This window comes from Hyla sarda, chromosome 3 (assembly GCF_029499605.1).
Source record: "Hyla sarda isolate aHylSar1 chromosome 3, aHylSar1.hap1, whole genome shotgun sequence".
In the NCBI taxonomy this organism is placed as follows: Eukaryota; Metazoa; Chordata; class Amphibia; order Anura; family Hylidae; genus Hyla; species Hyla sarda.
The window spans coordinates 40,408,707-40,425,435 of NC_079191.1; the positions used below are offsets into that span (position 1 = coordinate 40,408,707).

General features: G+C 42.5%; 1 protein-coding gene across 3 annotated transcripts in view; it reads right to left on the minus strand.

Moving 5' to 3' along the window:
* Positions 1-16,729, minus strand: part of EIPR1 (EARP complex and GARP complex interacting protein 1) — a 335,275-nt gene that overhangs the window by 23,327 nt on the left and 295,219 nt on the right. For all 3 annotated transcript variants that reach the window (XM_056564094.1, XM_056564096.1, XM_056564095.1), the window contains 2 exons: positions 8,388-8,555; positions 2,595-2,762 (listed from right to left, as the gene is read on the minus strand). In XM_056564094.1, the coding sequence (XP_056420069.1) occupies positions 2,595-2,762; positions 8,388-8,555 (336 nt within the window). The remainder of the gene's footprint in view (positions 1-2,594; positions 2,763-8,387; positions 8,556-16,729) is intronic.

The following is a 16,729-nucleotide window of genomic DNA, read 5'->3' on the forward strand; positions in this document are numbered from 1 at the left end:
GACAGGGCTTTTCCAGACAGAAGGCTGACTACGAAAGCCACCATAGACCTCTCAGTAGGAAACTGGTCCGACATCATCTCCAAGTGCTGGGAACATTGCGAAAGAAAGCCACGGCAATACTTAGAGTCCCCATCAAATTTGTCCGGCAAGGACAGGCAGAGGCTAGGAGTGGCCACTCGCTGCGGAGGAGGTGCAGGAGCTGGCGGAGGAGAAGATTGCTGGAGAAGTTGCGACTGAAGTTGGTGCGAAATGGTGGACATTTCCGACAGCTGACGGGTTAGAAGGGCGATCAGTCGGGCTTGCTGGGCGGCCACCGTGGTGAGGTCAGCGACCACTGACAGAGGAACTTCAGCGGGATCCATGGCCGGATCTACTGTCACGATGCCGGCTGGCAGGTAGTGGATCCCCTGTGCCAGAGAGGGATGGCGAGGACCGCGCTAGTGGACCGGTTCTAAGCCACTACAGGTTTTCACCAGAGCCCGCCGCAAAGCGGGATGGTCTTGCTGCGGCGGTAGTGACCAGGTCGTATCCACTAGCAACGGCTTACCTCTCTGGCTGCTGAAGATGCTGAAGATAGGCGCGGTACAATGGAGTAGGCAGAAGCAAGGTCGGACGTAGCAGAAGGTCGGGGGCAGGCGGCAAGGATCGTAGTCAGGGGTAACGGCAGGAGGTCAGGAACACGGACTAGGAACAGACTAGGGAACGCTTTCACGAGGCACTAAGGCAACAAGATCCGGCAAGGGAGTGCAAGGGAAGTGACTAGATATAGGGAAGTGCACAGGTGAACACAATAAGCTAATTGGGCCAGGCACCAATCATTGGTGCACTGGCCCTTTAAATCTCAGGGAGCTGGCGCGCGCGCGCCCTAGAGAGCGGAGCCGCGCGCGCCAGCACATGACAGCAGGAGACGGGAACGGGTAAGTGACCTGGGATGCGATTCGCGAGCGGGCGCGTCCCGCTGTGCGAATCGCATCCCCAACGGCCATGACAGGGCAGCGCTCCCGGTCAGCGGGACCGACCGGGGCGCTGCGGAGAGAGAGACGCCGTACGCGCTCCGGGGAGGAGCGGGGACCCGGAGTGCTAGGCGTAACAGATGTATACACTGAAGGGTAAACATTGTGGTTTTCCTGTAAGTGAAACGTAGACACTTTAACGGGTATTCCGACCAAATACATCTTATCCCCTATCCAAAGGACATCTCTGTTTGTCTCGGGAAATGCACAGAGTAGAATAGGTTTGCTATGGGGATTTGCTTCTACTCTGGACAGTTCCCGAGACAGGTGTCATCAGAGAGCACTTAGAAAAGAACAGCTCAACTTCAGCAGCTCATAAGTACTGAAAGGATTAAGATTTTTTAATAGAAGTAATTTACAAATCTGTTTAACTTTCTGGAGCCAGTTGCTATATATATATATATATATATATATATATATATATATAAGTTTTTTCCTGGATAACCCCTTTAACCCCTTAAGGACCAGGCCCATTTTGGCCTTAAGGACCAGACCATTTTCGTTTTTCCTCCTCGCCTTCTAAAAATCATAACTCTCTTATATTTCCATCCACAGACCCATATGAGGGCTTTTTTTTTGCGTCACCAATTTTACTTTGTAATTACATCACTTATTTTACCATAAAATGTAAGGCGCAACCAAACAAATATTATTTATGTGGGAAAATTGAAAAGAAAACCGCAATTTAGCAAATTTTGGAAGGTTTTGTTTTCACGCTGTACACTTTCCGGTAAAAATGACATGTTTTCTTTATTCTGTGGGTGAATACGATTAAAATGATACCCATGATATATGCTTTTCTATAATTGTACCGCTTAAAAAAAAAAACTCAAACCACTTTAACAAAATTTGTATGTTTGAAATTACCCTATTTTGACCATCTATAACTTTCTAATTTTTCCGTATATGGGGCAGTATGAGGGCTAATTTTTTGCGAAATGATCTGTAGTTTTTATTAGTACCACTTTAATATCTAAATTAATACTATCCATTAGGGATCGACTGATATTGATTTTTTAAAGGGGCATTGCAACTATGAAAAACTCATCAATCCACAAGATAGGGCATAAATGTCTGATCGTGGGGTACCAACCCTCATAATGGGGCCAGGTCTCTCCAGGATGAGTGCTCCAGCATCTACCAGCAACCATCACTGCCAAGACTAGTACATCTTGGATGTTGGTCCAGAGCGCTTAGCTGGGAGAGACAGGCCCCGTACAGGAGATTGGGGGGGGGGGGGGGGGGAGGGGGTGGTGGTATGGGGTAACATGTTTTCTAACTGGAATACCCCTTCAGTGCTTTTAGACTGAAGTTTTTTGTTTTAGGGGTTTTGTTTTTTCTATCCCCCATATTGGTCGTCTTCTTCCTTCTCTCTTTTATCCCTATAGCAGATGTAACTAGTAAGAGAGTAAGAGAGCTGTATATAATGGAGAGGGCGAGTATCCAGAGGATCCAGGCTGATTGGTGCCTGACACATCCTGTAATAATGTCTCCTTCTTTAGCATCCCATCACTCACACAGCTACCCTACAATTCAGACCTGTAAAGCACCAGTATTTGGTAACCTTTTATCTTAACTTACTTCTCTTCGTGTTGATTGTCTTCCTGATCGCTTAAGTCTTCATCATCGACAAGATGTCCAAATGGCTCAGAAGAAATGGAGACCATGTTTGACAGGATTACACGACTGTCGCTGCTCCCTGTCAAGACCAGCTGATCATGGGAATGGTTGTACCTGACGCTCCAAACCCTGAAATTGCAATAAGAATAAAGAAAGTATTTTACTCTAATAAACCTGTTATTTAGAAAGTTATTTAAGATGTTGGCAATCCATGTGGCATATTGCCAACAGCGAATAGTTCAACAAGGAAAGGCAGACAGTCACTTCACAATAGCATCCAACTCATAAAGGAGGACAGCAGATAAATGGACGGAACCAAAAGAAATCACGCTAGCGGTGCACTGCTTCAAAGGAACAACAAGTCCCAAATAATGATACGAAAAGTTAAAAGATCAGTGTCACTCACCACTCACCACATTTTGTAGATACACTACATGTACAAGCAGGGATGGCTGGACAGACCGGGGGCAGTAGCTGGGACGGCTACCGTTTCGTGTGAATCAACACACTCTGTCAAACCAGATGCTCGGGAGTGTTGACTCACACGAAACGGTAGCCGTCCCAGCTACTGCCCCCAGTCTGTGCAACCGTCCCTGCTTGTACATGTAGTGTATCTAGGAAATAAAGACGCTTTTCACGAGTGGAGAGTGCCACTGATCTATTTTCTTCTTGTATCCTTATATTGCCAACAGCCATGGACTATTCACAGTATACTGACCACAAACACCTATGAAGTTGCAGTATACACAACATGATAATGGCCTAAGATGGTGGTGACTATTTCATTGATTTCCTTATACACAAGAAACACATGTGGTATTGACATTTAGTTGTAAGCATTGTTGCCTTGTACAGCCAGGATCTCATATGCGAGATGCCATCCAGCACGGTTGTACAAAAGCATTTGCATGCAGCAACTACACCAAATGGTCACAGGTCTGGCATAGTGTCACATTTCAAACTATGGGGCACCGCTGTATCCAGCATTTCCATCTGGGATGACTCAGAATTTGCAGGACCCATGTGTACTTATACTAAAAATTGGACCAAATAAACAATGTATATTCTCAGTATTTTGTGGGCTTCCTTTACATTCTCCAGATTTCATTTATTACATTGCTCAACATTTTTGAGTTTCTCATAGGGATATTAGAGTCCAACTGGAAATATGGTATAGTGGGTGATTATATAGCATGTGAAATATTCACCATACATAATAATACATAGGCATTATAAATAACCATGACAACATAAAAAAAAAATATATATATATATATATCTTTTTTTTTCCTTATCTTTAATCCTGAAACATTGCTTACATATCTATTCATAAAAACCCTATTCTTTAAAAATACACAGGAAAAATAACGATAAAAAAAAACATCCATAGTATGACATGTGGTAAAAATATATATATTTTTTTTACACTCTACTGTGTGAGGTTTCCATAGAAACCCCCGGCTGTACAGGGCTCTGGGGAGTCTTCCATTTTGACCTTCAATACAGACACATCATCTGCTAACGTCTACAGAAGGAATCACTGAATCCTCAGTTATTAGAGAAAAAAAAAAATATATATTATTGCACGTATTCTGGAAGAACATGAAAGCTATAAAGGCCTTCATCCATATTTGGTATCATGGTAAAAACATCTAAAAAATGTTTCCGTTGCATTACCTTTACTTTTATGTGATATAAGGCCAAACCACATGTTTATTAAAAATTCCCAATCTGTATTAGTTAAGAGATTGCTATTATAGATTGTGACCTTAAGAGTTAATGTCATCCCATTATTCTCATTTAGCGAAAAAGATGATACCGGTAATAGCTCTATTTCATAGGTAAAATTCTTCAGGTTCACTAGAACTTGGTGGAGAGACCTAAGTCACTAGTCAGCTGATGACAGGGAGCCTGTCTGCTTCAATGGGTGGAGCGATCAATTGGTGGGAGAGAGATCAATCTGCAACTAATGCAACAGCTGTAGGCACCCTGATAAAAAAGCACAGGTGTTTTGAATGGATGCAGCTTATTTATATTTCAATAGGTGGGGTGGCTGATGTGTGGGAGGGAGGAAAATGGAATTATGGGATTTGTAGGCAAAAGAAGAAAACTCAAACAGGAAATACCAGTTCACAAAAAGAGCCACAGTGTTATGATAATCTCACAACATAGCCATTTAGCCCCAAGACAAGCGCAGGTCCTTCCTAGGCATGTCCATTACTGTCCGCCAGGTACGTACTAAAATCACCCTTTGGTGGATAACCCCTTTAAATTGTTTTACAAAATTAACTTATTGGCGACATATGACATTTCCTATGTCCCACTCACCGGGCTGAATCAGGAGGTGGATCCGCTGGACCCGCGTGGAAGGTATAGAGAGCCGTACCAGGCAAGCGGAATCTAAGACACCGCTGGTCTTCACCAGAGCCCGCCGCAAAGCAGGATGGACTTGCTGCGGCAGGCGACGTCCAGGTCGCTACGCCTGGCACGACTCGTCCACGCGGGTAGCCGAGGTGACGCATGGCTCGGAGTGATGGAGCTGGGGTGCAGAGGCAGACGGCCAACCAGGCAGGGAGAATACTCGTAGTCAGGAATAGCAGTAAGGTCAGGGGCAGGCGGCTCAGGTTCGTGGTCAAGAAACGTAGCAAGGGTTCAGTACACGGTCAGGTCAGAAACAGAACAGTGGGAACGCTTTCTCAAAGGCACTGAGCACAAAGATCCGGCAGGGAGACATAGGAAGTGCCATCCTTAAATAAGGGTGGTTCAGGCAAGAACCAATTAAAAGGACACTGTCCCTTTAAAGCTTAGTGACTGGCGCGTGCGCGCCCTAAGGTAGAGATGCGCGAGCACCAGCACCACAGGAGGGCGCACAGAAGATGCGCCGCGACATTACAGTGATGCGGCTGTCGTGCGGCCACGAGGAGGGAGCCGCACACCGGAGACGCCCGGGGAGAGGACCCGGAGGGAGGAGGAGAGCAGCGGGGTGAGGACCGCGAGCTCGTCGGAGCAGAGGTACGGGAGAGAAGCCGCAGGCAACCCCGCGCCGGGCAGCGGGACGCGGCACGGCCTCTGACATCCTACCTTTTTTTTATCCTAGCCCCTTTGCCCCCTTAACACATTCCCCTGATATTATTATTTATTTACATAACACACTGGTTCCAAGACATTGTACAGGGGAAACTCGAAAAATTAGAATGTCGTGTAAAAGTTAATTTCTTTTAGTAATGCAACTTAAAAGGTGAAACTAATATATGAGAGAGACTAATTACATGCAAAGCAAGATAGTTCAAGCCGTGATTTGTCATAATTGGGATAATTATGGCTTACAGCTCATGAAAACCCCACAGGGGTTTGGGGAGCCATGTCATCTGCTGGTGTAGGTCCACTGTGCTTCATTACGTCCAGGGTCAATGCCTCCGTCTACCAGGAGATTTTGGAGCACTTCATGCTTCCTTTCACAGACGAGTTGCATTACTGAAATTAATGAACTTTTGCACGATATGAGTTTCACCTGTACATATGATAAGGGCTAAAATACATACAAGGGTTAAAATGGCATACTGATATAGATGGAGAGAGGGCCCTGCCTGCCGGGGCTTACAGTCTACAAGGGGAGGGGAGGGGCAAAATAGGCGAGGGGGTCAGCTGGTTATCTGTGAGTAGGTATGGAAGTAGCCATTCTCAGTGCAGTGGCAGCAGGGTTAGTGAAGGTCATAGGCTTTCTTGTAGAGATGGGCATTCAGGTTGCTTTTGAAGGTCTTGATGGTGGGTGATAGCCGGATGGGTTGGTTTAGTGAGTTGCAGTGTATGGGGGAAGCTCGGGAGAAGTTTTAGAGACAGATGTGTAATGTGGGGACAAAGTGAGAGCACAGGTGAAGATCTTGATACGAGTGGTGAGTGCCGCTGATCTATTTTCTTCTTGTATCCTTATATTGCCAACAGCCATGGACTATTAACAGTATACTGACCGCAAACACCTATGAAGTTGCAGTATTATCATCATAATGGCCTAAGATGGTGGTGACTATTTAATGGATTTCCTTATACACAAGAAACACATGTGGTATGGACATTTAGTTGTAAGCATTGTTGCCTTGTATGGCCAGGAGCTCATATGCGAGATGCCATCCAGCATGGTTGTACAATTTGCATGCAGCAACTACACCAAATGGTGGGTGAGAGCCATATGGGTTGGTCTAGTGATTTCCAGTGTATGGGGGAAGCTCGGGAGAAGTTTTTAGAGATGGATATGTAATGTAGGGACGAAGTAAGAGCACAAGTGAAGACGCTTTTCACGAGTGGTGAGAGTGCCGCTGATCTATTTTCTTCTGTATCCTTATATTGGCAACAGCCATGGACTATTCACAGTATACTGACCACAAACACCTATGAAGTTGCAGTATACACAACATCATAATGGCCTAAGATGGTGGTGACTATTTCAGGGATTTCCTTATACATGGATGTGTAATGTGGGGACGAAGTGAGAGCACAGGTGAAGATCTTGAGAGGATTGGAGATTATGTGAGACGCAGTGTCGGGAGATCAAATCAGAGATGTATGGGGGGGGGGGGGGGCAGGTTGTAAATGGCTTCATATGTCATGATGAACAGTTTAAACTGAATTTGTTAGACAATGAGTAGCCATAAAGGGAGAGTTAGATGTGAGTGTCATCTGTGTAGAAGTGGTACGTGAAGCCACAGGGTTCTATCATTTGTCCCAAGCCAAGAGTATAGATAGTGTTGTTGGAGATTCTATGCAAGAGGGAATGGCAGCGCCGGGATTTCCCCAAGGAGAAAGTATTGGTGTTAATGAGTGTCTTTGCACCTTGGAGCGTGATTGGGGAGGAGCAGCAGCCCAGCCAAACCTTGCTTTGGATTTTACCCTTGTGCATTTTCAATAGCTAGAGGTTCTACTCATGGGAGTGCTTTTGTTTGCTATTTGTTTTAATAATATAGATTAAAAAGAGTAGGACCCTAGCACAGAGTGTGTGAGTTGGAGACACTCAACGTGCAGGGTGCCTGTGAGGTATGACGAGATCAAAGAGAGGGCTAAATCAGTGGCACCTTGGGATGAGAGAGTTTGTAGGGAGTGGTCAACTGTGTCAAAGGAGGGGGAAGGGTCAAGGAGGAGAACAGAGTATTGGCAAGAGACTTTGGCGGTCAGCAGATCATTGGTCACCTTGGTAAGGGAGGATTCGGTATAATTGTGGGTATGGAAACTAGATTGAAGGTAGTCAAAGAGTGAGTGGCATAAGAGAAGAAATCTCTCTCACTAAAATCAGAAAATAGAGGAAGAGAGACCGATTTCTGCTGTTACAAGACCCATTCAACTTCTTGCGAACATTGGCTTCTTCTGGTTATTATACTGGTTGTCAACATGCTCGGTGATGGAAAACACCAACACTGCGTATGTGGACAACCAGTGGAGGCACCTTTGTCACTAAGTATACTTATCCTATCTCTAAAGATACAACATATCTTTTCATATAGTGCAAAACAAAAATTCATTAAATTCCTTATGCTGCAATGTTGTATGCGACACATAAATAGAAGAGACATGTCCACACACTGCGTCTCCTTCTGCTAATCCGTCTAGTAGTGTGTTAAGTCTATTGTTTGCTTAAAGACATACGTGTTGAGTTTGCTGTGCTGCCATCTGTGCCTATATCTAAGCGGCATGATGTAAATGGAACAGCTTGCTTTGCAGACAACAGAAATAAACAGTGTGAAACAGAAGCCCTGCAAGTCGTACCAATGAGAATGTTCCTCTAGTGTTTTCACTGGCTCATTAACATTCCTGGTATCCCAGAACTTCACTTTGCAATCATCTCCACAACTGGCCAAGTAGTATTGTTTGTTGGGATTGAAGTCGAGGTCTCGAACCAGCTGTCCATGGGCATTGTCTATGCAGTAGATCTGTCTGGGAAGAAAAAAATAAACACATCACTTAGTGTAACCTGTGCCATCGCTAACAATACACAAAGACATTTCTGCAGGAAACGTATCTGGCACAGCGGATGCTGAAAGGAAGCCAGGGATAAACAATGCAGACCGTCTTTTAGAATATGAGGCATTGCTAAATTTTAATTATTGAGCTGTATTACTGTGGATGAGCTGATAAAGTGAAAGCCCCACTGCAACCCCAAATGCAACACTGCCATGTGCCTATTTTATCAAGTATCGGTAAATGGAACCAGTCAGTAGTTTCATGCTGCCCGAACTATGGTGAGCATTAAACACTGTCAGGCTCCCTTATCACATTTATATACAAATGACCTAAAATGGTTGCACAGTTTCATTATAACCATAGCGGTAATATGACCGGAAACAGGGCTCAAAGCCATCTGGGTGGTTCCTGTCCTTGAATTATAGATCTCTTAAGTTGCGTATAGGGAGAGATCTGACAATCGGTGCCAGGGACTGCCACGTTGACTCACAGTTACAACTATAATTACTTCTCCCAGAAATGTATACATACATCTGCAACTGGGCAAGAACATTCCTTGTGTCAAGAAGGAGTGGCTCTTACATTACAGTCTTGTACTGTAATACTGACTGGACAGTATCAGACTGTGTTGGAACATTCTCAAGGTGAATAGAAATGGCCAGTTCTCAATTTATGCATACGTTCCAGATGAGATAATGTGGGAACTGCACACAACGGATGGATGTAGCTTTATTTAAAGGGGTATTCTGTACAAAGACAAGAAATCTGATTGCGGGGGTCCAGCGCTGGCATTCAGGGGGCGTGACGTGATGTCACATCTCCAGTCCCAGGAACTCAGAGGTTTCGGAGACTAGAGCAGCAGCCTGGCACAAAATGCTGGGTGCTGCACAAAGATCACTGGGGCCCCAGCGCGGGCCCCCACGCAATCAGACATCTTATCTTCTATACTTTGGATAGGGGATAAGATGTCTATGGGTGGAATACTCCTTTAATTCTCTGTCTGAGATCTGTTCCTATTTTTCAGAAAGGGGGACATGGTACACCATGATCAAGTAAGGAGATGTCCATAGAGTTTGTAAAAAATGACCCCCTTCTTAATGCCGGGTACAAAAAGATATAATGTGAGCTGCTACACTGTGATCTCTGATGTTAGTCATTAGTGGTGAGAGCTGGTACTCGACCTGTATGAAGGTGTGATCACGTTTCATACAACCAGAGGGGGAAGAGGACATATATATATACGTCCCTTGTCGTGAAGGGATACAGAACAGGGATCTATCAAAGTCTGATCTTCACAACACGTTTGTGGAAGCGTATTATGACAAAAGATAAGTTACAAAATTATCCTAAAAGAATATGGCCTTCACCAGTTCACAGCCAGAAAGACTGTGTACAAATGGAAATTCAAGACAATTATTACCATCCCATACCCTTCAGAATTATATCAGCAAAGTTTAAAGAAAATTATCAGGACATTTGTTTGTGATATAAATCTCAAGAGAACATGGGTCATGCCGCAAGACAACAACCCTAAAGACACATAATGGTTAAAAAATAATACATTTAATGTTTTGAAATGGCCAAGTCAAAGGATTAACCTTAATTCATGTTTTGGAAGGACCTGAAGCAAGAAGTTCATGGGAGGTAACCCACCAATGACCTGTAACTGAGCTGAAGCTGCTTTGCACAGGGATGGGCTAAAATTCTTTTAAACCGATCTACAGGATTAACCAACAATTAGCGTAAACATTTAGATGCAGTTATTGCTAGACAAGGGTTTTCATACCAGATTCTGAAAGCTAAAGGTTCACATACTTTTGCCATATTGGATCATTTTCCTCCATAAATAAATGACCAAGTCTAATATTTTTAACCCATTTGTTTGACTTGGCTCACTTTAACTACTTTTAGGACCTTTGTGAGAATCTGATATCGTTTTAGGTCAAATTCATGCAGAAATATAGAAAATTCTGAAGGTTTCACCAACTGTCAAGCACCACAGTATCTCGTATTGGTGAAATTTTCAATATGTGGCTAATAAATTGTGTGATCTTTTTATATTTCTATTTCCTTTTAGATAGAAACTCCAAATTACTGTAAACTAACAATTAACTTTATTAAGTATTGGGGGTGGTGGGTCTCTTCAGTTTATTTGCCTTGTGAGATATAGGAGTGCGTTATGACACGGTTAGGCTGTCAATGGCTGATGGGCCTGTGCACAGGAGAGTACGCTGCTACTAAATAGGGAAAACACATCAAATGGCTAATGGCACAGAGACCAATCTATTGACTTGCTAACTTACAAGGGGTGGAGGGGAAGGGGTTAACCACATAGTGCTACCCTTTCCTTTTCAGAAAATAAATTGAGAGCGAGATATTTTAGAATTGTGGCTATTCCCGGCTCAGTTTGAGCACAGACAGAATTTCCCAGACAAGGTCAAGCCTGTGCTTTGAATGAAAAAAAGGTAACAAAAACTCTCAGGCATATAAAAGCAATGAGTTCTCAGCCTGTACAGTGAAGACCTTAAAGGAGCACTAAACCGGTGTGGAGGTTGTAAAATAGTAGTCACACACACATACATATACATATATATATATATATATATATATATATATATATATGTATATATTTATTTATTTGGAGGTCCTTAGAACAGCATATATCTCACACAAGATAGGAAAGACTGAAACCAGTGGGGGAATTTAAAAAGAAAAGAAAAAAATAGGCAGCTGCTCCAATGCCCCACAACAGAAGTATTACAATGACGTGACGTACATTGGTCATGTGACACTGCAACCAATCCATTACTTCAGTAATTTCTTATTGAATGTACAGCACGTGAATTCTGAGGACAGTGATTGGCTGCTGCATTACATGACCAACGTAAGTGATGTCATTGCAGACGTTCCTTCGGGAGACACTGTAGCGGCTATCAATTTAATTCTCTTTTTTTCCACCCCAGTTCTAGCCTGTTCTAAAAAATGTCTACTACTGGAAAAGGGGCTCTATTAGCCATATTAACTGCTAAAATGCACCGACACTATTCGGATATAAAATTAAACGATACCTTCCCTGGAGCTGATGGTGGCTGCCAAACGTATAAAATCTTCTTTTTATTTCTTAGTCAAGTGTCAAGGAGCAGAGCTGAGCTGCTCAAGTGCCACAAGCCGGTAGGCCTCCCGCTCACTCTTACCTCTCAGGCCTTTACATCAATCAAGGTCTGGGAGATGAGGGCAATGTGAGGAGACAGATCGAGCTGTGACACTTTAGCAGTTTGGCTCCATCTTCTTTGACACTTGGCTGAAAAATGAAATGTGGTTATATAAGTTTCAGGAAAGGAACAGTTCGCTTTTATACCATAACAGCTATCCAAACATGTCTGTAGATTCTGACATGATACAAAACTATGTCAAAAGTTGTAATCGGTGGGTGTCTTGGCCCTGAGACCACCACTGATCGCTAAAACAAAAAGGACAGAAGGGTTCAGCTGAGCACTGTTTCTCACCACCGTCTCCTTGTTGCAGGAGATGGGCTCTATAGAAAGTCTATGTGCCCGCCTTCTGCTGCGAGGAGAAGAGGGAAGCTGAGCTCTTCTCCCTGTTTTTTTTTAGCGATCAGAGCTATTGAATCTGTAGGAACCATCTGTCCAACTATTATCCTAATGAGGCAATATGAGCTACCGTATATACTCGAGTATAAGCCGACCTGAATATAAGCCGAGGCCCCTAATTCACCCCAAAATCCCAGGAAAAGTTATTGACTCGAGTATAAGCCTAGGGTGGGAAATACATCATCCCCCCTGTCATCATCCAGACCCCCGTCATTAACACCCTCATCATCATCGCCCTGTCATCATCCCCCCTTCATCATCACCGCCTGTCATCATTCCCTTGTCATCATCCCACACCCCCTCTTCATCATCACCCTGTCATCATCCCCCCCTTCATCATCACCGCCTGACAATCCCTCAGTGGTATTCAACCTGCAGACCTCCAGATGTTTCAAAACTACTACTCCCAGCATGCCCAAACAGCCATCGGCTGTCCGGGCATGCTGGGAGTAATAGTTTTGAAACATCTGGAGATCCGCAGGTTGAAGACCACTGCGGCCTTCATCGTCATCCAGACCCCCCCCCCCCTTTAGTTTTCTACTCACCTCCCCTCGGTGGGAAGGAAGGGTGAGGTGAGTAGAAAACTAAAGGCGGGGGTCTGGATGATGACGAAGGCCGCAGTGGTCTTCCATCTGCGGACCTCCAGATGTTGCAAAACTACAACTTCCAGCATGCCCGGACAGCCATCGGCTGTCCGGGCATGCTGGGAGTTGTAGTTTTGCAACATCTGGAGGTCCGCAAGTTGAAGACTACTGAGCTGGGATTGACAGGCGGAGAGTTCACTCCAGTATAAGGCGAGGGGGGTGTTTTCAGCACGAAAAATCGTGCTGAAAAACTCGGCTTATACTCGAGTATATACGGTAATCCTTATAACAAAGTTAAAACAACTGGCCCCATTGCTTGGATATTCTATTGTGAACCCCCAAACTGAAGGCACTTAATGTCTGCTTGCCAAACATTCCAGGTCATCAGTACTAAAATCATTTTAACCCAAAACATTTGGTTAAATAAAATACCATAAACTTACATAGGTATTCTATTTTTTTAAATTTTTCTACTGTTTTGCAGCTTCTATACTATCTAAAACCCATTGCAGTAGTTACTGTACAAAGACAAATCTATCCGCGATTCAGTATTTCAGGTAAAAGCAGGACATACCTATCTGAATATACAAATCTCCCCCCACTGTTAAGGCAACAGCCGCTATAGCAAAGATCTGTCTCCTCAGTTAGTGATAAATTACTGTGTGCAAAGGGGATAATCGGTATCTTAAAAAAGCTTGCACAGACCTCTGTTGCTATAGCAACGCATGTGTATAACATCACTCCGCCGCTTATCAAAATCACAACCAGAACTGGAGTAAAAAAAAAAAAAAATCTTCCTTATTAGATGCTCCAACAATGTTGTCTTATGATGCCGTACACACATAATAATCATATACAGAAATGAAAGCATCTGGCAGGTTATAGTGAGAAGAAAAAAAAAAAAACTATTAGAGAAAGCCAGAAAATTAGATAAAAAAAAACGACAAGAAAAAATAAGATAAAAAGAAACAGAGTGAAATGAGGGTGCTATATTTTATAGTAATTGTAACTTTTAAACAATTCTGCATTTGCCATATGTACTTTCTACATACACGCCAAGTAATCTACTACAAACGTTATCATTCCAGAAAAGGCAAATTTTACGTGATTTTTTTTTTTTTTTTTTACATCGTTAAAACTAAATTTTGTGGAATTAAATATTTTCATTTTGTATATCATGCCATGTTCAGCTTATACTCTTATAATGCAGATTATAATAATAGACAGACCTAACATGATTGCAAATGTGATGAAAAAATTGCACCAGCTAAAATATATTTAAAGGGGTACTCCCGTGGAAAACTTTCTTTTTTTTTTAAATCAACTGGTGCCAGAAAGTTAAACAGATTTGTAAATTACTTCTATTAAAAAATATTAATCCTTCCAGTACTTTTTAGGGGCTAAATACTACAGAAGAAATGCTTTTCTTTTTGGATTTCTCTGATGTCACGACCACAGTGCTTTCTGCTGACCTCTGCTGTCTATTTTTGGAACTGTCCAGAGAAGGAGAAAATTTTTTTATAGAAGTAATTTACAAATCTGTTTAACTTTCTGGCACCAGTTGATTTAAAATAAAAAGTTTTCCACGGGAGTACCCCAGAGGGTCTCCTATTTCACAAAAAAAAAAAAATTGGCTTAAAGGGGAACCTGTCACTGTGTAAAAGTATTGTTTAGACATTTGCCAACTGGTTATAGAAGGAGAAAGAGCTGGGTGAACAGAAATATGGTTTTGCAGGAAAATATTCAGTATATATTTATTGACTGAAATCTCATTCTAGTGGGCGGTCACTTACTGATTAGGACCGCCCCCTGGACTCCTAAGCCTGGAATGAGCAGGGATTTTATTGAATAAATATACCAGTAGATAGACTTCTTACAGAGAGCAGTGCAGCCTGTGGCTTATTGTTAGGTTAGGTTCATACATGACTAAGAGCAATAGCTCGAAACACGTCGGCGTTTACTCCGGATTTTAGAGTGACATGTCACTTGCCACCTGCTGTGGCATTCTTCCTTTTTAATGTGCACGATTAAAAGTTAAGTAGGAGTTTTGCCTTTCACCAGGAGCTGGATTTTTTCCTTGTTTTTTCTTCATAGGTTCACACAGTGTATTTATTTTGACATATTTTTTATTTATTTATTTTTTTATAGCATCTTGAAAATCAGATTTGTAACTGTAATGTGCTCTATGTAAGTCTATTGGAAATTTGTTGCCATTTTACATCTGTTAAAAAAAAAAAAAAAAAAAAGTGACATGTCCGCGATTTTATGGACTCCTTTCTTGCAATGAAAAACACCTGAAAAAAGACAGCATGACCATAGCCTTAGTGTTACTGCTTCCCATAGACTAGGTCCAAAGAATGAGTCTGGAAAAACACCAGGTTAAAGAAGTGGTTACGAAATAAACTGATATATAGAGCCATCCCCTGAGCAGTCAGGAGTCCCAGGAGGGCCTCTTAAAGGGGTACTCCGGTGGAAAACTTTATTTTTTATCAACTGGTGCCAGAAAGTTAAACAGATTTGTAAATTACTTCTATTTAAAAAAAAAAAAAAAAAAATCTTAATCCTTCCAGTACTTATTAGGTGCTGAATACTAGAGAGGAAATTATTTTCTGTTTGGAACACAGAGCTGTCTGCTGACATCATGACCACCGTACTCTCTGCTGACATCTCTGTCCATTTTAAGAACTGTCCAGAGTAGGAGAAAATCCCCATAGAAAACATATACTGCTCTGGACAGTTCCTAAAATGGACAGTGATGTCAGCAGAGAGCACTGTGGTCATGATGGCAGCAGAGAGCTCTGTGTTTCAAAAAGAAAAGAATTTCCTCTGTAGTATACAGCAGCTGATAAGTACTGGAAGGTGTAAGATTTTTTAATAGAAGTAATTTACAAATCCGTTTAACTTTCTGGCACCAGTTGATAAAAAAAAAAAAAAAAGTTTTCCACCGGAGTATCCCTTTAACATCCTCTAATGGAGGAACACCACATTGCCAAATATGAGCAGTAGAGATGAGCGAACTTACAGTAAATTTGATTCGTCACAAACTTCTCGGCTCGGCAGTTGATGCCTTTTCCTGCATAAATTAGTTCAGCTTTCAGGTGCTCCCGTGGGCTGGAAAAGGTGGATACAGTCCTAGGAGACTCTTTCCTAGGACTGTATCCACCTTTTCCAGCCCACCGGAGCACCTGAAAGCTGAACTAATTTATGCAGGATAAGTCATCAACTGCCGAGCCGAGAAGTTTGTGACGAATCGAATTTACTGTAAGTTCGCTCATCTCTAATGAACAGTATAAAGCAATACGCCCCACAACAATTTCCCAAGTAGTTTTCCTACGCTCTTGTGTAAAATAAACTACACTGGAGGTAAATTTCTTTAATATTAGTTATTAAGGTCTGAGACATATATTTCCAGCACAAACACCTAACAGCGTGGATCATTAGCTTGTAAATGTATTTTCTGCTCTGATGCTTATCTACAGGAGACCCTATAAAGTTATATAGGACAGACCAGTATGAACCCCATTCATAACCAGTAAGAGCTAGAGAAATTCTAGAATCAACGCAAGATAGACAACCTTGATTAAAAACCTGTAGGAAAAATAAATGTGTAGAAATATTGGGGGGAGATTTATCAAAACCTGTGAGAGGAAAGGTTGCTCAGTTGCCCATAGCAACCAATCAGATCGCTTCTTTCATTTTGCAGAGGCCTTGTTAAAAATGAAAGAAGTGATCTGATTGGTTGCTAAGGGCAACTGGGCAACTTTTCCTCTGCACAGGTTTTGATAAATCTCCCCCATTCTTTTTAAAATACCTGTATATATAGTGACTACAATTGTTTACGTAGGTTTACATACCGGATTTTATTCAGTGGGTATCCACTGTTACTGGGTTCTAGTCATATACAGTGGTCCCTCAAGTTACAATATTAATTGGTTCTGGGACGACCATTGTA